Below are 24,054 nucleotides of genomic sequence, written 5' to 3' on the forward strand. Positions count from 1 at the left end.
CACCTTTTGATTTAATTACAGCATTCAGCCTTTTTGATAGGAATCTTATCAGCATGGCACATCTTGACTTGGCAATATTTGCCCACTATTCCTTGCAAAATCATTTCAAAGCTGTCAGATTGTGAGGGCATCTCTTGTGTACAGCTTTCTTCAGGTCACCCAGCTCATTTTCTATTTAATTTATATCTGTGCTATGGCTGGGGCCATTCCAAAACTTTAATTTTCTTCAGGTGGAGCCATTCTTTTGTTCTTCAGGTGGAGCCATTCTTTTTTTGATTTAATTGTATGTTTGGGGTCATTGTTGTACTGATAGGTGAAATTCATCTTCATCTTCTGTTTTCTAGCAGACTCCTGAAGGTTTTGCTTTCTAGCAGACGCCTGAAGGTTTTGCTTTCTAGCAGACGCCTGAAGGTTTTGCTTTCTAGCAGACGCCTGAAGGCCGCGCTTCAGCAGACGCCTGAAGGTTGCGCTTTCTAGCAGACGCCTGAAGGTTGCGCTTTCTAGCAGACGCCTGAAGGTTGCGCTTTCTAGCAGACGCCTGAAGGTTGCGCTTTCTAGCAGACGCCTGAAGGTTGTGCTTTCTAGCAGACGCCTGAAGGTTGCGCTTTCTAGCAGACGCCTGAAGGTTGCGCTTTCTAGCAGACGCCTGAAGGTTGCGCTTTCTAGCAGACGCTTCGAAGGTTGGCGCTTTCAGCAGACGCCTGAAGGTTGCGCCAGCAGACGCCTGAAGGTTGCGCTTTCTAGCAGACGCCTGAAGGTTGCGCTTTCTAGCAGACGCCTGAAGGTTGCGCTTTCTAGCAGACGCCTGAAGGTTGCGCTTTCTAGCAGACGCCTGAAGGTTGGGCGCCAGCAGACGCCTGAAGGTTGGCGCTTTCTAGCAGACGCCTGAAGGTTGCGCTTTCTAGCAGACGCCTGAAGGTTGCGCTTTCAGCAGACGCCTGAAGGTTGGCGCTTTCAGCAGACGCCTGAAGGTTGCGCTTCAGCAGACGCCTGAAGGTTGCGCTTTCAGCAGACGCCTGAAGGTTGGCGCTTTCTAGCAGACGCCTGAAGGTTGGCGCTTTCTAGCAGGCGCCTGAAGGTTGCGCTTTTTAGCAGACTGAAGGTTGCCGCTTAGCAGACGCCTGAAGGTTGTGCTTTCTAGCAGACGCCTGAAGGTTGTGCTTTCTAGCAGACGCCTGAAGGTTGTGCTTTCTAGCAGACGCCTGAAGGTTGTGCTTTCTAGCAGACGCCTGAAGGTTGTGCTTTCTAGCAGACGCCTGAAGGTTGTGCTTTCTAGCAGACGCCTGAAGGTTTTGGGCCAAAATTGACTGGTATTTGGAACTATTCATAATTCTCTCACCCTTGACCTAAAGCCTCAGTTCCAGATGAAGAAAAGTAACCCCAAAGCATGACACTGCCACTACCATGCTGCACAGTGGGGATGGTATTCTTTTAATGTTGAAGTGTTTGTTTTTGCGCCAAATGTACCTTTTGGAATTGTGGCCAAAAAGTTCAACCTTGGTCTCATTATACAATAACATATTTTCCCACATGTTTTTGGGAGACCTGCTGTATTCTTTTGCAAATTTTAGTCTGGCCTGGATGTTTTTCTGTGTAAGAAAAGGCTTCTGTCTTGCAACCCTACCCCGTAGCCCTGTCATATGGAGAATACGGGAGATTGTTGTCGCATGTAATACACAACTAGCTCCTGCAGTGTTGCTGTAGGTCTCTTGGCAGCCTCCCTGACCAGTTCTCATATAGTCTTTTCATCAATTTTGGGGGGATATCCAGTTCTTTGCAATGCCACTGTTGTCCCATACTTGCTCCACTTTTTGATGACTGTCTTTGTATTCTTTTGTATATCCAGTGCTGTGGAAATTTTTTTGTACCCATCCCCTGACTGATACCCTTCAACAATGAGATCCCTTTGATGCTTTATAAGCTGCCTGCGAACCATGGCTTTTACTGTAGCAAGCAACTGAGTAATTGTCAGGTAAATCCTACTAGGACAGCTGAACTTTATTTGGGGTTAATCAGAGTCTCTCTAATTGATGGCAGGTATTTGCCCAAGAAGACTGAATGCTGTAATTAAATCAAAAGGTGTTTCAACAAAGTATTAGTTTAAGGGTTTGCACACTTATGCAACCAGCTTTATTGTACGTTTTTTATTTTTTATATTTTCCCCCCAATAGATTTGTTTGTTTTTCAATGGAATTGTACAGGTTATAGGTCACATTAAAGGTGAGAAAATATTTTGAAATGATTTATTGTGGTCTCATTTTTTTTTATCACAAAAGCCTAGCAGTTTAACAGGAGTGTGTAAACTTTTTATGTCAACTGTAATATATATATATATATATATATATATATATATATATATATATATATTATGAGAGAGGTAACATGTACATACACACACATGTACAAGGATACAAAAAAATTCATTAGAAACTGCAAGAAAAAGTTTTTGCTGTGTGATAACCTAAACTTCTTGTAGTGGGTGGGAGGCCCATGGGTTATATGCAGATAACCCCTTAAGGACATACATGCCTTCTGAATATCCATGACATTTTTTTTTCCTTTTCAAGGCTTTATGGCTGTATTCAGGCCAACAAAACCAAACCCCGGAAGCTGTGGACGTGCCAAAGCATGCATGTCCACAGCTACTGGCGTTTGGATGGATGTCTGGACTTTTCTTTATTGGTTTAGCTTTGGACCGCATAGCAAGAAAATTTATGCTAACCCTCTACCCAACATCTGTTGGGGGGGTACTTTACTGGACAGTAAGTTTCAGTAATTAGAAGTCATCATACTCTCTCAAACTCTGTTGGTGTCTGGCAGTGTCACTTGGCAATAGGTTGAGGAGTTTCAATCAGTATCAGAAAGTTAACAGTCCTTTAGCCATTTGTATTGCATATATTCATAATGAAACATTTGTCACTGGGTTGCGGAGCCACCTACACCCCTTCCCAGTGAGGCTTTTTAGTGCCCTTGGCAAGGGATTGTCCATCTGCTGGAGTACCCTCACTTAATTTCTGCTGGTGTCAAGATGATTTTCAATGGGCTTTGCCAGTCTGAGTGCATTCTTTTCCTCTCGGTCAGCTCATTATGCAAAGTCATGGCCAGTGTTTTGGTCATTAGGTGGCATGACCACCAAGTCTTCTGCATAATGCAGGGTAGATAGAATGCACTTAAAACATTTTGAGCTGAGAGTTGCTAAACTCGAAAGAGTAGACTATATATACACAACTTTCTTGAGCTTGATGGGTTGATATGTTCTGTCTTTCATGCTCTGGAAGGATGGCGTAGATCAAACTTCTGATCAGATGCGCAGGCTGTTGTGGGTGGCTAGATAAGCAGGGAAGAATTCCATACATAGTAGTAATGCAGGTTTTGCATTGTGTCTCAGACCTGGGTCTCTGTCTGGTTGTTCGTTTCCCGAATACCGTGAGCATGTGCCCAAATCTTTCACCTAGTGCTCTGTCAGTCTTCTGAAAATGAATATATGGAGTGGCCTTGTCTGGTCAGTGTTGTCTTTATGAGAGGCACCATTGGGAAACCTGCTAGTCTCTGTTGAAGAATGTAGTCCTGCTTTGTTTGATTCAGAGGGACAGAAGGGATTTGGTAGTAGGTGCATTCTCTTTTACATGACAAGGCTCATATAGTCTTTCCCTCCATGCCTTCTAATTCTACTCCTGCTAGCAGAATTCAGAGAACAAAAACAGATGCATATCCTTTATTACTGTTCGAGAAAGGCATGGCGTCAGGCTTTCATATCCGTACTTCATCACATGCAAGTCCTTTACCTTCAGTTACATCTGATCCTTTAGATCACCTTTATCTTCCCAAATCTCTTGGCAAAAGCTGAGTTCTGTAGTGAAGATGTCTGATCAGCAAATTTGCTTGGTTGGTATCCAGTCAGGGAATGTCTTCCATTTTGCATAGTTGCACTTTATTCTGACTTGCGTCTCGCAGTTTTTGATTAGTCTAGGTTACTTCATGAACAAATACAGTTGCAGTACCTTCACAGCTTCATGGATACAGTTGTAGCGGAGCACCAACTTATTATGCAGCACTTAAAATGAGCTGTCTTTACCCACATTTGAAGATCCCTTCATTTTTCCATATTTTAATGTATGATTGACATGCTTGTATGCTCCCATCCCCCTTTCAACTGTATGGTTCAGCAGTTTTGAAGTTTACCTTTTGGAAGATATCAATATTGGTGGCCGTTATAGTCAGACATAGGCTGTTACAGCTGCATGCTGTGATTTTATAGGAAAGCCTGTTTAATAATTCAAAGGGCTTGGCTGATTTTAAGGAATAACCCATGTTTTCTTCTGAAAATGTTGTTAGTATTGGACTTTGCTCTAATCCGTCTCTGAATAGCACTCTAACTTCCTAGACCCTCTGTAGTTTGGTAACTGCTAGACTTTACTGTTCTGATGCCCCCAGCATTCAGATTCAGGAATATGTACACCTCCTTTCATGTGCCAGGCTAAAAAGCTGCACTCAGCCCTTGTACTCCGCATATCTTTTTTGCCACTCACATAAGTTGTATTTTACTCCTGATTTGCTTACATTATTGAAACATTTTAATGACCACTGTTCAAATTGTACAAAACTGAAAAATTCAGTTTGAGCAGTTTGCTAGCCAGCAAATTCACTTTGTCTCTCCTCACTGAAGGGGTCACCACTAACCACCAGTTCGGCAAACTGATGTGTGCTGCCTTTGAGGTTTCAGGCTTAGCTGTAGAAGGCCTTGTAGTTATCTTCAGCCTGAGGTCATCCTGACTTTGCAATTGACATTGCTGGACTTGATTAGTCCTCTTAATTTCTTGTTTAGTTTACTTAGAGATATGATAAAAATGATGACAGCCAAAACTCCAGTCGTGATCAACAGGGATGTGGTAGGCCATGAAAATGAAAAATTGTTTACCACGATACTGCCAAGATCATTACTCTCACAGCACAGCACACTGCTTTATTGAAGTAATATGGTTTATAACAAATAATTTTCTTTTACTGCATTGGTTGTGTTAATAGAAATTAATGTATATTTTTATTTACCTTAGTCTGTCTACACTACACATAGCACAACACACAATACTTTAATACAGCAATGTGATTTATAATGTGTAATTTTCTTTCACTGCAGTGGTATTATTAAAGTGCTGTCCTCTGCTGCCTGCTGGAATGGGAGTTTTCTTGATGAGAAGTAAGTAGCATCAGTCTTCTTTGAGAAGTATCATGCTGGAACTTCAGTACTGTATTTTTGTTAGGTTAATGCATCTGCAACCACAGTAATGTATTGTTTAAGGATCTACTTGGATAAGTTGAATGCATGATCTAGTAGCAGCATGTCTTTAAATATGAAAAAAAAAGACTTTTCATTATAATGCTCACTGTTGGAGACCTAACCTTTGTGATTTCTGCTTACAGTTGCCCAGCATCCAACCCAGCTTCAAATAGCTTTATATCTTTCTGGTTGTCTCCCTCTCACCTGGAGTAAACACTGGCTGGTAGCATCTTCAGTTCTTTCTTGCCACATTATGGGAAAATGTATGCTTTCCATTACCATCAAAAGTATATGTCAGTCTGGTTTGTGAGCTCAGATAAGTACCCCTTTGGCGATTTTTTTTTTTTCTTTTATATGTGCTTATTTTTTGCAATTGAAACCTCATGAGATGCCCCGAATATGATATTGAAAAAGAGGAGATAATTGTGTGATACATAGAAATGGATCGGTCACAAAGACTTCATTCCTTTTGCATACTCTGCTTAGTCCCTGAGCAGAACATAGTAGGTTGCTCCCCTGTATGTGATTCAACCCAAAGCTCAAGTATTATGAACTGCCTATGTGGGACTGTTTAGCTGTAAGAAAGGTGCATACCTTGTCCTGTTTTGCCATGGCATCAGCCAAGTGTTTTGCTAGCTACTCATCTAAGAATGGCTATTTGAAGACGTATCAGAGGGAGAAGTGCAAGAAGACTGACAGCCACCCAGAAGCGTAATGTCACGGTAGACATGATGAATCTCAAGCTGGGAGAGGAAACTTTGCAGCCCCTGTACCTGGTGCCTCTCAATACCTATGCTTTTGATATATAACCTGTGTGGAAGCCAACACATTTTAAGATAATGTTATATTTCCCATAGGCAGACTCCACTGAGTATTTGGTCAGTATGGATACATCCTTAAGGACCTCTGATGTCAGCACTTGAATTGTGATAAGTGCAGGGGAGTGGATACCGATAAGTGCAGGGGAGTGGATACCTTTGTGCTTTTAGTGCAAGAGAAGTTGGAGGATACCTAATCAACTTAGCAGGAGTGCTGCCACAACTTGAGGCTTTGAAAGTGGGTTACCCCTTCAATCGTAAGGACAAAACTATCCTGACCTACATGGACATCTGTCAACTTGCCGCATTTTGGCTCACTGTGTCCCATACATTATTTTGAATAAGATACTGAGGAATCCGCACACTGTGGTTCCCAGTTAGTGGATGTGTCATTTGAGGACACTGGTGGGTTAAATGTTTTCAAATGAGAGACCAAAGAGTTCTCCCAGTCCCAATAAAGAGGGAGACCTGATGAGTCTCCATGAACCAAAAACTTTAACCATTTCTTTTGTAATACACGTTCTACAAGATGCATTTGTGAATGCTTCATCGGAGCCAGATTTCCCAGCCCTTGTTTCCAAGAAGCTTGGGGGAATTATATCACCCACAGCACCCATAAATACCTTTATAATACCCTTCTAGCTGACCTAGCTGTAGTGTCGCTAGATTCCAATAAGGGAACTACTCTGGCTCCATTTTGAAATCCTCTTCCAAATGAGGAGAACAAGATCCAGGGGCTTTCCAAGATGGCTGTACACTGATCAACAGCTTAACTTCAGCACTCCTAGTGTGAAAATAAGAATGGAAAGACAAGGGCTAGTAAATTCAGTTACTGGCTAGTAAGTACATTGCTTGGATGCCAGTAAAGATGAAATAACTATCCTGAAAAAATCAGCTAGAAAAGGTGAAAAGAAAATACTGATTTGGAAAAATCCTGCAGCTGTTTAATAAAAAAAAGTTGAACCTCTGGCTTTAGTGCAAGACATGGCTTCCAGTAATCTGGAGGAAAAAAATAGGTCGTATGTGCTCCAAACTGATTTAAAATGATCAAAACACTGAAGAAGTGTATCAGCTCAACAAAAGGCTGAAAGAAATGGACAAAACTTTAAACAGATATTCAGACGATCTGATAAAACTGCAAAAAAATCAGAAGTTGAAATGAAGAAAAGGCTGGGGGTGAGTATGAGACTCCTCAAAAGATGTTTAAAAAAATGGTAGAATTAGAGGACAGAGCACATAGGGAAAAAGATTTTCTATTGTAGCAGAGAAACTAGAAGATATAGCCTATATTTTATAAAGGCACAAATAAGCAACTGAACTTGTATTTCACAGCAGGATCTCTGTGTGTATGCTCCAAATCTGACTGTGAGAAAGCAGCCAAATCCTGTAGTAGTAAAGATGTAAACCAAAAGAGTTGAGCCTGACAAAACTGTGGCAAAAGGACAAAGTATTAAAAGTGGGAGACAAGAGTGTTAGTGGGAAATGATTACTCACTGTAAACTGAGATTAAAGTTGCTGGATTCAGCTATTTTAAGAATATTTTTTCCTGGAGGATTAAATTCATTTTTTGATGTAGAACATGCTAAGGCGCAAATACAAAAGTATGTCCAAAAGTAAGACATCAAGCAGAAGGGGACTCTGCTTGTCATTCATCTGATGATGCACACCGAGAGACTTTGCCAGTGAAAACTTTTTCATAGTTACAAAGAAAAATGCTTGAGAGATGGACAAAAACACAGAAGTTGCCCAAAAGAATCACGAGTACCTTGAAATTGATCCAGTCTGGAGTTGAGAGATGGAGATGAGCAGGAAGATGATGAGCAACAAGGAAATTAGTGAATAAATGTGAAACTTCAAAACATCAGTCACATTTCTGAAATCCAACAGTATAAGAAAAAAGTGGACAGTGTGGAATTTTGTTGACTTTGTTAAACTTGTGGTGAACTAAGACATTTGCCTCACTTCTGTCATTAATGTTTTGAAGGCCACTGAGGGAATAAGGAAAAAGATAACCAACAGTATTTCTGTGAAACACTTTATGATGTAATCACATGTTTATAGTAAAGCATTTTTCGTTCTTGTATGCGATAAGTAGACTAAAGTAAACAGATGCCTTTTAGTATTAAGAAATGTAGACAGCACAATGCAAAAAGAGAAAAAAAGGCTAGACAAAGCATTTTTAAATTGGTAGGCTGCAATATTGGGTTGTTGAGGTGGGGGGGTGGGATACAAACGTTACACCGAACATAATATATGTAGAGATATGTTTTCTCTTACTTTTGCATATGTGGCTGTCTGGACTAAGACCCCTGGCTTAATCTAATAAGTTTTAAGTGTAAACAAGTAAATAAAAGAACACTGAATGTAATAAGTTTTCCTTTAACAGTAAATATTTCAGTTTGTTTTCAGAAGCCTGCAGATGAGGACTAGATTTGTTCCTCTTGTGTTTCCATGGAGACAAGCTGATTATAGGGCACTATGAAGCCAGAATACTGGCTTCTTTAAGCCTGAAAGTTAACGATTTCTGTGAGTGCAAGTTGTTCACATGTGGGAGTTAAATAAAATTAAAACAATAGACTTCAGTGACAGCAGTTAGTGTAAGTAGAAACACAGGCGATAACAAACGTCTTAGCGTGGATAACCTCAACTTTAGGTTAATTAATGCCTGGGTTTGCAGGCATCTGGTTGGGAGAGTTGTTTGTATTAGAAGGGTTAAACTTCATTCTTTGAAGATGTAAATCATTTTATGTGATTATATTAACAGATTATGGGGGTGTTCTAGGAATGTGTGTGCTTTTTTCATTTGAGAGTTTTTATTAAAAAAGAGTCTTGTAGAGTGTATCAAAGGTTCATATGGAGAGGCAAGAAACAACTGTATAAAAGATAAAACTGCCAAACGTTAGTGGGTACTTGTATCATAAAACTTGAAATAGACATTTAAAAAAGGCATCATATGCAGTAAGTGTGAATGATGACTTATCATAATGGCGTCACTTTCCATTTAATCTTGGAATGTGATTGACCTCACAGGTATAGACAAAATGGAAAGAATGTTTACTTTATGTTAAGAAATGCAGAGTGTAAATAGCAATGTTATAGGAGACAAATTTGGTAAGAACTGACCATGTGAATTTGATAAAGAAAGGATTTCAAGATGGATATTCACCAGAATATCAGGTAGAAAGGAAAAGAGGAGTACTTATACTAATTGCTAGAGGAGCACCAGTAAATGGCGGAGGAAAAAAAGATAGTGGTAGACTTGTAATAGGGGACTACTGGCAAGGGATGATGTTTACACTGGTATGTATTTATATTCCACCTACAACTGCTGTTATGGAGCTTAAAATATTTTGAGAAGAAATAATTTTTCAGCAGGAAATATTACGTATAGTTGGGGACATAAATTTGATTGCAACAATGAGGCTGTATCTGTGGGGCCTAGAGGGAAAAATATAACAAAAGAGGGTAGATTCCTGAAGAACTTTATAAACCTATTTGGTATGGAAGATGTGAATTCAGTAGTAGGAACTCCAAGAGATTTTACATATTCCCCAAATGGAATAATTGTGCTAAACGAGACAGAAATTGCATTACATTACATTTCACAGGAACAATTGCATTTAATTGAGAACTGTGATATACACCCAGTAAGTATTTCAGATCATGTGCAAATAATTACTAAGATAAAAATGCAGGGTAATCAAGTAAAGATGAGACACTGGCACTTTCCCACCTACCTGTTAAAAAGAGAAGTACTTAAGGAATGGGTAATGGAAATTATGTAGGAGGAGCTCTGGAAGATGGAAAGTACTCCAGAAGTTAGTAAGTGGGATAAAATGAAAGTGGTGTTTAAAAATGAGGTAGAAATAAAAGAAGGTATGGTTAAGAAATAAGAATTATGTTCATATGTTGCAGTGGTCATAACATGAGCAAGTCCGCCACCGGCTGACTCGTGCATCCTGCCAGTATACAAAATCTAGTGCTGCTGTGAAGTATGTACAACATTGCATAGAAGCCAAACATACATCAGTCATAAAATAACATCTGGTATAAAGTGGATGTCTGCATGTACTGGACCTCAGTACTTTTCTACAGCCTGTCCAGTTATCAGCTCAGGTGTCTGTTGTCAAACATGTTGCAAACCTTGGTTCAGATAAGTGTCCTGTTGGAGTTTTCCTTTATTTTTTGGCTACTGGGTGTTTTTTTGTGGTTGCATGTCAGCTAGGAAGGGCAAGTGTCAGTGTTGAAGACAGATTCCAGATAAGGACTCTCATGACCTTTGCCTATTTTACCTAGTCCCTGACCACAACCATAGTACTTATTCTATTTGCAAGGGCTTTGTCCCCAAGACCCTGTTTAGTCTGTTAGCTTCTCTAAATTTATAGCTGGAAAATCAGTGCTTAAAATGCCTTGTGCATGATATGGAAGTTACATTGGGTCCTTCAGGTGAGCTGCAAGCTAAGAAGAAAGCCAAGACATTTAGGCCTTATTTTACACCCTGCTCCCTCTGGTCCGGATGTCTCTCCCGAGGCCAATGTTGGCCCGGAGACTGTTCCGGAGTTGGTAGGCACTCTTTTAATGGGTACTACTTTGGAGGCCATGAAGGACCCTACCTGCACATCCTCAGTGGAAATGCAGATGCCCGACTCTGTATATTGGGGGAGGGGGGCATGGTTAATGGTGACTGAAAGCCCATGTGGCATTACACAAATTATTGTGTGAGAGGATGTTCCTACCAACATTGTGGAGTGTAGACCGACATCAGGCCCATCCACCTTGCACCAAGTGGAGGTTCCAAAAAAGAAAATTAAAACAAAACTGGTTTCTCCTCCTCCTCAGAAACAACCAGTGGATTGGCAGGCTTTTTCCCAAGGCCTGTTAGACACCTTTATGACCCTGAGACAATTCTCAGCCCTCTCTGCCCCTTCTCCCTCCATTCTTCCATCTACACCACAAAAGAGGAATTCTGAGGAGGAGTTCAGATGATGAGGATTCTTCTGGGGATGAATCTTTGCTTATTCAGCACAAATTTCTTCCCCTTTGGGTTATGCTTCCCCATAAGAAGATTCTAATGGCACTGACTCCCCTGGGGAGGTTATCTGATTTGGGGAAAACATTCTTAAAATGAGGGAGTTTTTCAAATGGGATTGATCTCATGTGTCAGACATCCAGGAAAGGTACTAGGACTTGCTGCAGATGGACTCCCCTTCCCCACTTGCCATTCCTACCGTTCTGCCAGCCTTCCTAGATGCCTTTGCTGGAGCTTCAAATTGCCCTGATTATCAGCCTCCTGCCCTCAAAAGGCCAGCTAGGTTTTACAAAGTGACTGAGCAAGTTTCTTCTTAAAGGTCCCTCTGCTGACCCTGTTACCATCTCAGTTTCTATGGACAAGGCCTCCAAGTTGCTTCTTTCCACTTTCCTGCTTCCCTCAGCTAAGGAGAGCAAAGTCATGGAGAGAATAGAAGAAAGGTTTATACATCAGCTACTCTGGCTTTCAGAGCCATTAACTACCAGACCCATATGGCCAAATATTCCTTGGCCCTTCTCTCCTATGTTGGTAAACTACTTTCTAAGCTTCCTGACTCTCCCACTAAGGCCAAGCTGTCCGTCCTCAACTCCTCAGGTCAGGTTTCACGGCATTCCAAAAAGTGTAGCTGTAATGCCGTGGAGGAATCCGCTAGAGTGGCTGCATCTGGGTCAGTCCGGAGGAGGTATTCTTGGCTCAGGTGCCAACTTTTTGCCTGATGAAATTAAGGCAAAATTTATGGATGCCCCCCTGGACAACAAGGTATTATTTGGTACCTCTGCTTTGGAAGTCTCTACAGAAGAATGGCAAGGAGTTGCAAGACCGGAAACATTTTTGTTTCCCCAGTTTCAGAGGAACTACCCTACCAAGACCACCCTTGTAAGGAAGTCTTCCAAAGGTGAGAGAGATGCTAGGAAACACTTTACCTCTAAATGTGCATCCTCTTCTCCCACACAGAAATGGCCCTTTTAGGTTAAGACAGATAGTATGCAACTACCCACCTTCTGGATATCTAACATCTCTGTCCTTTCACCTCTCTTTCTCTTTGCTTGGAAATGGATAACTCAAGACTCTTGGGTCCTATACATCATCCTATAAGGATACTTTGTGTGGAAGACTCCTCCCCCTTTCTCAAGACATCATTCAGGCAGTGCTGCTCTTCCAAGTAGGAAAAGGATTCTACTCCAGGATGTTCATGGTATCCAGGAAGAATGGTCATTGGAGACCCATTTTAGACCTATCCCGTCTAAATACCTTTTTGAAGGTTCCCACCTTTCGAATGTCAACTATACCTAGTCTTCTTACTCTCATCCTTCCTCAGGCCTCTGTGGTGTCACTTGGACATCAAGGATGCCTGTCTTCATATTCCCCTTCATTTTCATTTAAGGAAGTTTCTTCACTTTGCTATTGCTTCCTCACATTTTCAATTCTGTGCCTTACCTTTTGAATTGTCTACAGCCCAGACGGTCTACACAAAATGTTTAGGCTCCTGTCATAGCCTTCTGCAGGCTATGGGGCATACAGATTTTTCCATACCTGGATGACCTTCAGGCTCAGACTTCCTTAAGGAGAACCTCTCCTTTATGATGTCACTGTTGATGGGTCCAGGGTTCACGATCAATTACCAGGAATTCCTTCCAAGACCACATTTTCCTTGGCTTTAGGATCCAATCAGACAGGATACTGGTTTCCTGACTTCCAGAAAAGGTCCTGTCCTTCAACTCCTATTTCCAAGACCTTTCGCTTCTCCAAACTCTGACTGCCAGAGAGTTTCTTTGCCTCCTTGGATTCATGGCATCCACTACCCACATGCTTTCTTAAACCAAGTTACACATGAGGATATTCCAGCGGTTCTTGAAAATAGTATGGGTACAACACTCCCATGCTCTGGAATTTGTTATCCCACACCTGCCTTGCCTGAAAATGAGTTACATTGGTGGATCCAATAGGTTACAAGGAATCCGGGCTTATCCTTGCAACCACCTCTTTCCACTCGGGAGCTATACAGAGATGCTTTAGATATGGGATGGGGAGCAACCCTAGACTCATGGAGGGTCAGAGATGTCTGGTCTCCCACCCACAAAAGGGAGCACATCAATATAAAGTAGATGAGAGCCCTGATTTTCACACTACAGATCTTCAAACCTCTTCTTTCTCCAGGAGGTTTTTAGATGGTTTATAGAGAATACCACGGTCCTCTGGTATGTCAACAAACAAAGGGATACAATCCTTTCTCCTGTCCAAACTGGCTTTACTGGTCTGGGAGCTGCCCAGAATCAACTTGCCCTCCAGGCGGTTTACATACCCACAACCCAGAATGTTGTGACAGACACACTGAGCAGGTCCAAGACTCATTCCCATGAATGGATGTTACACAGGGATGTGTTTATGGATATGGTCCATGGAATAAGGGTACACCTCTGATAGATCTCTCAGCCTCCCCCATGAACAGACAGCTTCCCAAGTTTTGTGCCAGGGTTCCAGATCCCCTGGCATGGAAAGTGGATGCTCTGTCCTCCTCTTGGAAGGGGATGTTTCTATATTGCATCCCCCTGCCTCTTCTCCAAAAGGTTCTGTTGAAACAACAAAGTGGAAGGAGTTGCTGCCAAACTTGGGAAGCCTGTAACAAAAAAAAAATACAGAAATCCTTTAGGCATATTAGAGATATTTTAGACATTTATGGACATTTGTATAAAACAGAAGTGGGGAAATCGAGAAAAAACACCAATGGAAATATTTGTGAAAGACTAAAATATGCCAACATCAGAGGTAGATGAGGCTCAATAATTAACAGTTAATATAGGAAGAAATGGGATAAAAATGGTGATGCAGACTTCCTGCAGATTAGTTGTACAAAAATAAATTATATTCCTTTGGAGGTTTGGAGGCTAGGAGAGAAGAAATTGATACAGTCTGGAAGGTTTAGTGTAACAGTATTTTAAAAGGAGGGGAAACACCAACATCCTGGAAAAAGCAGAGGAGGCTGTGAAAATCCATCGGATTAAGTTTCATATAGGCCCATTTCAGTTTTAAACCATGATCATAAAATGTTTTGTCTATAATCGCTAAAAGAATGTAAAAAGTGATGCCAAAATTGATGGATACAGACCAGTGTGGTCTTTTGGAGGGAAGGCAGACATTTGACAGCATTAATAAAACAATGATGATAGAAGAAAGCAGAATGTAAGAAAATACTGCTGCTGTTGGTGAGTTTTGATGCAGAGAAAGCATTTGACAAAGTGGGAATTTATGGGTAGGGCAGTGGAAGCATTTGTATTTCCTGATATAACAATAAGGTTAATTAGTAGGATATAGGAGGAATCGGAGGCAAAAATAAAGTGGGAGGGTTCCTTTCCAAGTTGGTTCTGTACAGAGGAAATGGGCAGTGTTGTCCTCTTTCCCCTTTATTTACGTTCTGTTTAGTTCCATTGGCAAAGAAGATAAAGAACTCAAAAATTCAAGGATATAATTAGTCTGGTATTCAAGAAAAGTTGGCTTTATTTGCAGATATTGTTTTGCACCCGATTAAAACTTGAATTCATAGGTTCATAGGTTCATACTAGTCTATCTGCCAGAGGGCATTTACAAGCCTAGCCCATAGTTTTGTGGCTCACGCCACCCCTTAGTTTGGAGAAACTATGCCCATTATTTAGCTGTGCCTCTGTCGAGCAGTGACACTGAGGTAACCCCTGGGGTGTATCTGCGATCTCCCATCCATTGGTCAAGATTCCTCTTGAACAAGGCCAGTGAGGTGCTCTGCCTCACATAAACCGGGATTTTGTTCCACAGCATAGGGAGTCTTTGGGTGATGAATCTATCCCTCCAGCACGTCCTATTAATAACCGTGTTGAGGTTTAAGTCACCCGCCCTTGTGGCTCTGTGGGATCTAGATTTTTTGAGATGAAGCATATTCATCAAATCTGGGTTTGACATGGCTTTGTATGTCAGGCATAGGTCACCTCTGAGCAAGCGGTACACAACTGAATATAACTGGAGTTCTTTCAGTCGTGCAGCATAAGACAGATTTTTGAGACCCTTTATCCTTTTGGTGAGGAACTTTTGTGGCCTCCCCAGCTGCTGCAAGTGTCGGGTCAGATACATTCCGAATGGGGCATTGTACTCGATCATTGGTCTGATGAGTGATGAGTATAGGGAGACTATGACTTCCCTTGATCTAGATGTGAATCCCTTCATGATAAGGTGGGCAATGTAGAAGGTCTTCCTAACTACTTTAGCAATATGAGTGTCGAATGAAAGGCTACTGTCAACCTGGGTTTCCAGGTCCCTAATAACTTCTGTGTTCAGGGGATTGCCACCTATATGGTAGCTAGGGATAACCTTATTTTTCCCGAAGGGTATGACTATGCATTTCTTGGAATTTAATCTGAGGCCATGGCTCTGGCACCAGTTATCCGTTTCTGTGAGACCCTTCTGAAGGATATCTGTGTCGGATGTGTTCTCAACTATGGCGCCCAGTTTGCAGTCATCTGCGAACTTTGTCAGCCATAACCCTCCTGTGTTTGCTTGTACTTCAGAAAAGTAGATGCCAAACAAGAGTGGGCCCAGGACTGAGCCCTGTGGGACACCACTTGTGACAGGCTTAGAGTCTGACATGGCGCCAGCAACTCTGACCCTGTGGGTTCTGTTACTCAGCCAGTTTGCAACCCATCTTGTAATGTATGGGTTTACATTTAAGTTGATGAGTTTTTCAGTGATACCCGAGTGGGGTATTGTATCAAAAGCCTTCGCCAGGTCTAGGTAGGCTGTATGGACTGCCTTTCCCTCGTCAATGGCCTTGGTGACTGTTTCGAAAAAGTCAACCAAGTTTAAAAGGCATGATCTGCCTTTGACAAAGCCAAACTGGGTTGGATCCAAAGTCTGCAAATTCCCTATGTCTTTATTTATGAGATCCATTATGATCCTTTCCATGGCTTTGCAGATCAGGCTTGTCAAGCTAATGGGACGGTAATTTCCAGGGTCGGTGGAGGTACCGCCTTTGTGGAGTGGTACCACAGTCGCTGTGCACCACTCCTGGTAATGATCCGGAGGTGAGACTAAGATTAAACAGCTGTCCTAACTGTGGGTTTAATTCCTCGTTGAGTTCATGGAGCACACAGCCGGGGACACCATCAGGTCCCATGGATGCTGTGTTCTTTGCCTTGGAGAGAGCAGTTCTCACCTGAGCGTTAGAGATGTTTGGGGGGCTACAATCATTTGGTATAGATATCTTTTCTTTAGGCGGGAGGGTGGGGAGAAGTTTGCACTGAACCTGTCAGCCAGTATGTTGGCAATGTCTGTAGGATCAGTAATCTTCACATCATTTTGAACTAATTCTGAGCATATCTGGGAGTTTCCTCCTAGGTTTCTGACATAGCTAAAGAATGCCTTATGGTTGTCTTTAGAGTCCTTAGCTATTTTTTCTCAAAATTAGCTTTGGATGATTTTATGAGAGCTCTTAGCTTTTTACTTATAGTGATCAGCGGTGTCTTACCTTTTAAGGATTTTGCTCTATCTTGTAGTAGCTTTCTCCTTTTGTTGTAGAGTTTGTTTATGGCTGGGGTCCACCAGACTGGACGCTTGCCTTTGGTACAAAGAGTCTTTGTTTTGCTTGGGATTGCCTGATCCATGCAGCCCTGCAGGTGCTGGTAGAAGGCATTTGTAAGTGATTCAGCAGTTTGAGTAATGTTAACCGCCGCTCAGGGGCCTTAAAGGAGACCACACTAGTCTTTAGAAGTGTGAAGTCGGCTTTCGAGAAGTTCTTTACTGTGGTCTTTTTCATTTCGGGTGGGGGCGGGATGAGGACCTCCAGCGAGATTAGTTTGTTATCAGATCTCACCAGTGAGGGGTATACTTCTGGCGTTGAACATTGTGCTCCCATGTTCGTGATGATGAGATCAAGTATGTTCTCTCCTCTTGTGGGGATGGTGACTAGTTGTTCCATGGCATTTGAGTTTATGAATTCCAGGAACTTTTGGGCTAGAGTGTTGGGCTTGAGTAGTGTTCCCAGTCTATATTAGGGTAGTTGAAGTCACCTAGTATGATGGTGTTCGGAGATACATTTATCCCCTCCAGTGGTTCAGCAATGCTAATATTTATGGGGACATGATAAAATAAAATTTTTCAGAGTATGGACTAAAACAGTGCTGTTAAGGCAGCTAAGGATATGTGATTAGAGACTAAACAGAAGATAATATAACAGCTAAGAAACTGGAAGCTCTTAACTGTGGATTCTGGCTAGCAAGATACAAGCAATAAGTGTTTTATTCCCTTTAGTTTTATACACTGGTCAGGCGTGTTTTTATCAACCAGAGGGAGAAGTTGTAGATGATAATAAACAGTTGAAAGATTTTATCCGGGGCAAGAGGGGGAGACAAGTCAAGTGGATTGATCCTTCCAATAGAAGAAGGTTTTGGATTACCTGATTTCATGGGATATTTTAGATCTACAAAATTAGGGCTCTTTTACATAACACAAGCAGAGAGCTGCAATTCAGAGGGAAAGAGATAATGCTGAAGCAGAGGAGAAAGTCAAGAAATAAGGAAAGGGTGGGTGTTTGGATGCAGATCATTGGAGAAAACAGTAGCAATCATACAGAATATTGTATTCATAAAGTAGGACGTATGCTAAGAACTAAGCCAACACGGGAATGGAGGAAGGAGATTCTGCTGATAAGGATGACTGGAATTAAGGGGTACAGAGAATAGAACAGAGGGAGCTGGAATTTACTGGAGGTACCTGGCAAAGGAAACAAGGTATTGGGAACAAATAGGGAGGGAAAGGTAAAGGAATGTGAAGAGGCTAAGAAGAAATTTGGACTGCTAGCTAGAGATTGCCTTCCCTATCAGGGACTGATAGAGTACGGGCAAAGAGCAGGGCCAGTGTTAGCATTTTGGGGGTCCACAGCAAATGTCAAGTTGCAGTCCCTCAGGAACTTCCAGCCTAAGTATTACAATGCTACTGCCTAATACAGCCACCTGTATAGTTGGCTGATGTATGATGGTGAGAAGTGAAAAAAATTAGTTCATGTTGCAGAGTTTAGGAGTAGTGTGCTCAAACTAAACTGTAGCTGCAATGCTCTTACGTTATGACAGGTCTGTGTACACAGTGTTAGCCCTTTTGTAGGATATTTGCAGTGACTGGCATTTAGTTGCAATGATAACAGTACAGCATCTCTTATGTACAGTGGTGGATTTAAGTGAAATGGTTCTTGGGCACTGTCTGTTTCAACCCCCCCACCCCACCCACAAACACACACACACACACACACACACACACACTTCCTCCAGAACTCCCCATTATTACCTCCTACACCAGGCTGTACACACCATGCACGTTACTTTTTTCCTCTTTTTTTTTTCCCCTCTCCCCCCCAGAGTTTGACTTAATCTTCAGCGTTTTCAAGATGCCGCAACTTTCTGTATGCTCTGAAGTGCATTTTTTTCTTTTTACCAACACTTTTCATCCAGTGATTGCTTGAATAGAAATTATGATTAATGGCAACACTGAATTTCTTTCCTTAAAGTGAAGTTTTTCTTAATCCATTCAGCACATCAGACCAAGACAGCACAGTAATAACCATTTAAGAAATAACTCTAAGTCAGGGCCAAAGAAGCTGTATCTGAGATGCATTTTAGAGCAATTTCCCAACATTTTTATTTCTGTGGTGGCCTGAACAAAAGTAGAGTAGAATTCTACTCATTTTATTTATTTAAAAGAAAACGTAAGTTGTGCTCATGGGTTAATGTTCATAGTTGACAAAATAGTAGCTCACTATTAAGACAGTTGATGTTCATCGTGTTACACTGCTGCAGTCATCACACTTGGGTTATCCTGCTGTCAGGCGGTCCCGCAGTCGAAAACGTAAGTTGTACTAATGGGTTAATGTTCATAGTTGACAAAATAGTAGCTCACTATTAAGACAGTTGATGTTCATCGTGTTGCACTGCTGCAGTCATCACACTAGGGTTATCCTGCCGTCAGGCAGTCCCGCAGTCGGCCAGAGTTCCAAAGTCTTGGTCCAGCGTCGGTTGCTGTCGCTTCTTCCCTGACGTCAGTGCGCCAGGGGTATATGAGGCATCCAGCGCCATTTTCTCCAGTATTTCTTGCCGCGCGGTGCCCGAAGCAGAAACAGTTCACAAGTGCCAGTCAGCCAACTCCTGAGATTTTCAATTCGAATTTCAGACCGAAGTCTTCAATAAAGCTAAGTACCCCATTGGGGAACCTTTTCTTGCCTCAGTCCAATGTCAGAAAATGTTAACAATTGCATTTCTTGTGGGAAGCAAATACCTCATAAAGACTTTCATTCTTATTACATTCCTTGCCTAGGCCCAGACCACGACGTCACAGGTTGTCGGTTTTGTGCTATGTTTAACAAATGAACTATAAAATGTCGGTTTGATTTCGCCCGACATTATTTTGGTAGGAAATTTAATTATATCATGCCGTCGGAGCAACCGATGACTGGAATGCATAAAAAGCGCAAAGATAAGGACAGGCAGCCGAGACCCAAACCAGACTCCAAGGCCTCAGCTAGGCCAGTCGCCGGTTCTCCGGTTTTCAGTGAGGCGCCTACGCAGCCCCTGACTACCGCTGATTCTGAACCCGAGGTGGCATCCAATTCCCAAGAGGAGATTGCTATGCCTCCACAACCTTTATCTTTTGGCCCTTCCGACTCCATGGCTGAAGGAGATTCCGGTGCAGTTGAAACTCCTTCAGTTGCACAAGGTGTCTTCAGACCGACTGCACTCACTATTAAATCCTATGCAAAGCTGAAAACTCCTTTAAAAACAAAGACTGTACAGCAGTCTCCAGTACAAGGCCCCATGCCTAAGAAACAGATGCTTAAGATGGCTGAAGACTTAATTACCCTAATCAGGGGGTTCCCATCCCCCTCCTGATAAAAGGCCTAGACAGGAGGAGGACCACGCTTCCTCTGACCAGGTTTCAATTTCCTCATATTCTTCTGAGGAACAGGAATATTCTTTTCCCCCTTATGAAGACTCTGATGCTGAAGAGTCTATTCCTTCAGCATCTCCCCCAGAAAGACTACTCTTTTGGGGAAACTTTTACATACCATGAGGGAACATTTCCACTGGGAAGACCAGGATTACTCTGATTCTAAGAAAAGGCTCCGAGAGTTCCTTTTACTATCCCAGCACAGACCACTTGCTATTCCACCAGTGTTAGACATTGTGGATGATGTTTATTCAGAATCTAGCCTTAACCCAGATTCACTACCTCCTGCACCAGCTATGAGGGCCTTAAATTGCCAGTTTCACATGCTGAAATATCAACAATATTTGATGTCTCAATTAAAACAAAAAATGATCACACATACAGAACAGCCTGATTACAAGGCAATGCAAGATTTGTTGCATGCAGCTGAACAAGTGGGAAAACATACTTTGCAATGTGGATTTGATTCATTAGAAGCTTCTTGTAGAGCAGCAGTGACACGGTCTGTCATACGTAGGCATGCTTGGTTAAAAGAACAAACTTTACCTGATCCATGTAAAAGCAAAATTATTGGATGCACCTTTACAGCAGGATGTTTTATTTGGTGTAAAAGCAGAAGAGGTTTTAAAGAAAATGGAGGATAAGGCAAAATCTATGCAGACGGCCAAGGATTTTTTTACAGGTTCAACCCCCTCGTTTCAGCAGAAATTGGCCAACCAGAAACTGGTCCTTTCCAGCTTCTGACAGACCACAGAGGGGCAGAGGTCAGTCAGAAGGCTCTTACAAGCCTCGACAATGGGGTGCCACAACCCAGAAAGGAGGAGAAGACAGGTCTCATACTACCAGAAGACAAACACAATGACTTACCCCTCAGACTGCCAAGCAAATCCATCTTGGCAGCTCCCTTGGGAGGAAAGCTAACACTTTTTGCAGACAACTGGTGCACCATCACAAAAGACAAATGGGTCCTAAATATTGTCTCTCAAGGATACAGATTCCACTTTCACACTTTACCAAGGATAAAAGGAATGCCAAACATGCCACCAAATCAATGGGGAGAGGCTCAAAAACAAATTACAGCTCTCATGGACATGAGAGCCATTCAACAGGTTCCTACACAGGAGCAGGGACAAGGATTTTACTTAAGACTCTTTCTAGTTCCCCGAAAGGACAAAGCTTGGAGACCCATTCTGGACCTCTCAATTCTAAACACATATCTCGAAGTACCCAAATTCAAGATGCTAACATTACAGCAACTTCTTCCCATGCTGGGCAAGAAGGCTTGGCTAGTAACATTGGACCTCAAGGAGGCATACCTGCATGTCCCTATCAGACAAAATTGCAGAAGATACCTCCGATTTATAGCAGGTTCAACCCATTACCAATTCTCTGCACTGCCCTTTGTCTTATCTACTGCGCCCAGGGTCTTCACAAAATGCCTAGCACCAGTAATTGCATACTGCAGACAAAGAGGAATTCAAATATATCCATAACTGGACGACTGCCTTATTCAAGCAGAAAGCAAGGACATTCTTTTAAAGCATCTGGCGTTTGTAAAAAACTTAAGTTGCCTAAGGGTACACAGTAAACGAAAAGAAGTCAAAACTAGTGCCCTCACAAGACATAATATTCCTGGGTGCCAGCTTAAATACAATGGCCCAGATGGCTTATCTCACGCCAGACAAGCAAGGACAACTGACTCAATACTTCAAAATGATGGCAACAAAGACCCAACTCCCTGTAAGAAAAATTCTGCAGGCCTTGGGATTCATGGCATCTTGCATACTACTAATACCATATGCAAAACTGCATATGAGGAAATTATAATGGTACCTGAAAAAAGCGTATGGACTCAACACAGCCACAGCTTGGAAACAATAATACCACTCATTCCCTGCCTTCAACAGGAGTTTCTATGGTGGGCTCAGGCATGTCACCTCAACAAGGGTCAGCCATTTACCTTACCCACAGCCAGGCAAATTATAACAACGGATGCATCGGATTATGCCTGGGGAGCACAAATGGTAGGACAGTGTATTCAGGGCAAATGGTCTGCAGATCAAAGGCATCTACATATCAATCAAAAAGAGATGCTAGCTGTACAAAATGCCCTAACAGCTTTCAAGGACCTCCTACATCCAGGACAACTACTAATAAAGACAGACAACCCCACAGTGATGTGGTACAAGGGGGCACACATTCTTACCCTCTATGCAGGCAAGCAATGACCTTGTGGAACACAGCACTGACCTACCAAGTTCAACTACAAGCACAATTCCTGCCAGGAAAGAAAAACACATTTGCAGACTATCTAAGCAGAAACATCATAGATCCTCACGAGTGGAAACTAGATCCACAAGTATTCGCAATGATAACTCAAAAAAGGGGGAGCCCAGACATAGATCTGTTTGCCTTCCCCCAAAATTACCAACTACGGAAATTTTGCACAAGGTCATACCACACACTGGCTTGGAAAGTGGATGCCCTCTCATTCAGTTGGAAAACATTAACAGTGTATACCTTTCCTCCACTGCCTCTTCTGGCAAAGGTGCTGCTGAAAGCCAGATTAGAGAGGCCACAAATGATGCTTATTGCTCCAGACTGGCCACGCCAACACTGGTATCCAATACTAAGGAACATGGCTCAAGGCCCACCATGGATTTTACCTCATATTCCTCACCTGCTCACTCAGCAAAACAATCAGATTCTACACAGCCAGCTCAAGACTTTAAATCTGGCTGCATGGCAAATTACCTAAACAACCAGTCAACACTTCTCTCTAAAGCTGTTATGGATGTCATTCTGGAGGCCAGGAGGCCCAGCACCAGGAAAGCCTATTCAGACAAATGGAAAAGATTCTGCGCCTGGAACCAGGCTAAAGGCCAGAATCCCCTTGTCCCAAATATTCCTCAGATTCTACAATATTTAACTAAGATGTTGCACAAAGGACTTTCCTTTTCATCTATTAAGATCCACGCCTCAGCTATTTCAGCTCAATACAACACGGATCCTCCTATATTTTCACATCCATTACTAAGACAGTACCTCAGAGGGGCTAAGAACATAAGACCGCCCTGAAGAGCACCAACTTGGGATCTCAACTTTGTTTTGGAAAAACTTACACTACCGCCCTTTGAACCAGCTTCTACAGCTGATTTACAGTTTCTATCATGGAAAACTGCCCTGCTGCTAGCAATAATTTCAGCACGAAGAGTCTCAGAGTTACAGGCCCTAATGGCAGTGGAGCCTTTCATCATTTTTCATCAAGACAAAGTCGCTTTACGAACTAACCCTTCCTTTATGCCAAAGGTGGTATCCAGTGTGGCCCTAAACCAAACCATTAATTTGCCCACCTTTTATCCAATCCCCCAGAACAAAGGGGAAACGCTCCTACACTCTGGACATTCAAAACAGACCATTTCAAAATGGATAGGACATTGTATCAGTTTCTGCTACACACACCATGGGAAACCTGTACCTGGTAACATTAGGCCCCATTCCACCAGGGCTACAGCAACATCAACAGCCTTCCTCAGAGGGGTACCAACCAAGAATATTTTGGAGGCTGCAACTTGGAGTTCAGTGCACACCTTCACCAAGCACCATCACTTACCTCTATACTCTAAAACCAGAGCTGGCTTTGTCACTGCAGTTCTGCAGGGCCTACTACCTTCACCGAAACCTCTTTAGTTCCACCGCCCATCCTTAGCTTTGGGATTCAACCCAAGTGTGATGACTGCAACAGTGTAGCACGATGAACATAGTACAGTTTTGTACCTACCATAAATGTAGATATTCGAGTGTTCACACTGCTGCAGTCCAGGTTACCCTCCCTCCATCCCCTCTGACCTAGCTGAACTTTTCTATACCTTTCTATCCTGTACAACCTTTGTGGTGTATTTACTTGTAACTGATGGTATTCCTTTTATGTGTTTTATTAGCAATATGTATTGCCTACCTACTTGGGGGCACCTGAC

At 42.3% G+C, this 24,054-nt stretch overlaps 1 protein-coding gene across 1 annotated transcript in view; it reads left to right on the forward strand.

Annotated features, from left to right (window-relative positions):
- HERC3 (HECT and RLD domain containing E3 ubiquitin protein ligase 3) overlaps positions 1-24,054 on the forward strand; it is a 1,624,372-nt gene that overhangs the window by 639,528 nt on the left and 960,790 nt on the right. Inside the window, exon 11 of the mRNA XM_044060395.1 lies at positions 5,138-5,197. Within this exon, the coding sequence (XP_043916330.1) occupies positions 5,138-5,197 (60 nt within the window). The remainder of the gene's footprint in view (positions 1-5,137; positions 5,198-24,054) is intronic.

The sequence above is a fragment of the Protopterus annectens genome, chromosome 2.part0, assembly GCF_019279795.1.
Source record: "Protopterus annectens isolate FY-2018-M chromosome 2.part0, PAN1.0, whole genome shotgun sequence".
Classification (NCBI taxonomy): Eukaryota; Metazoa; Chordata; order Ceratodontiformes; family Protopteridae; genus Protopterus; species Protopterus annectens.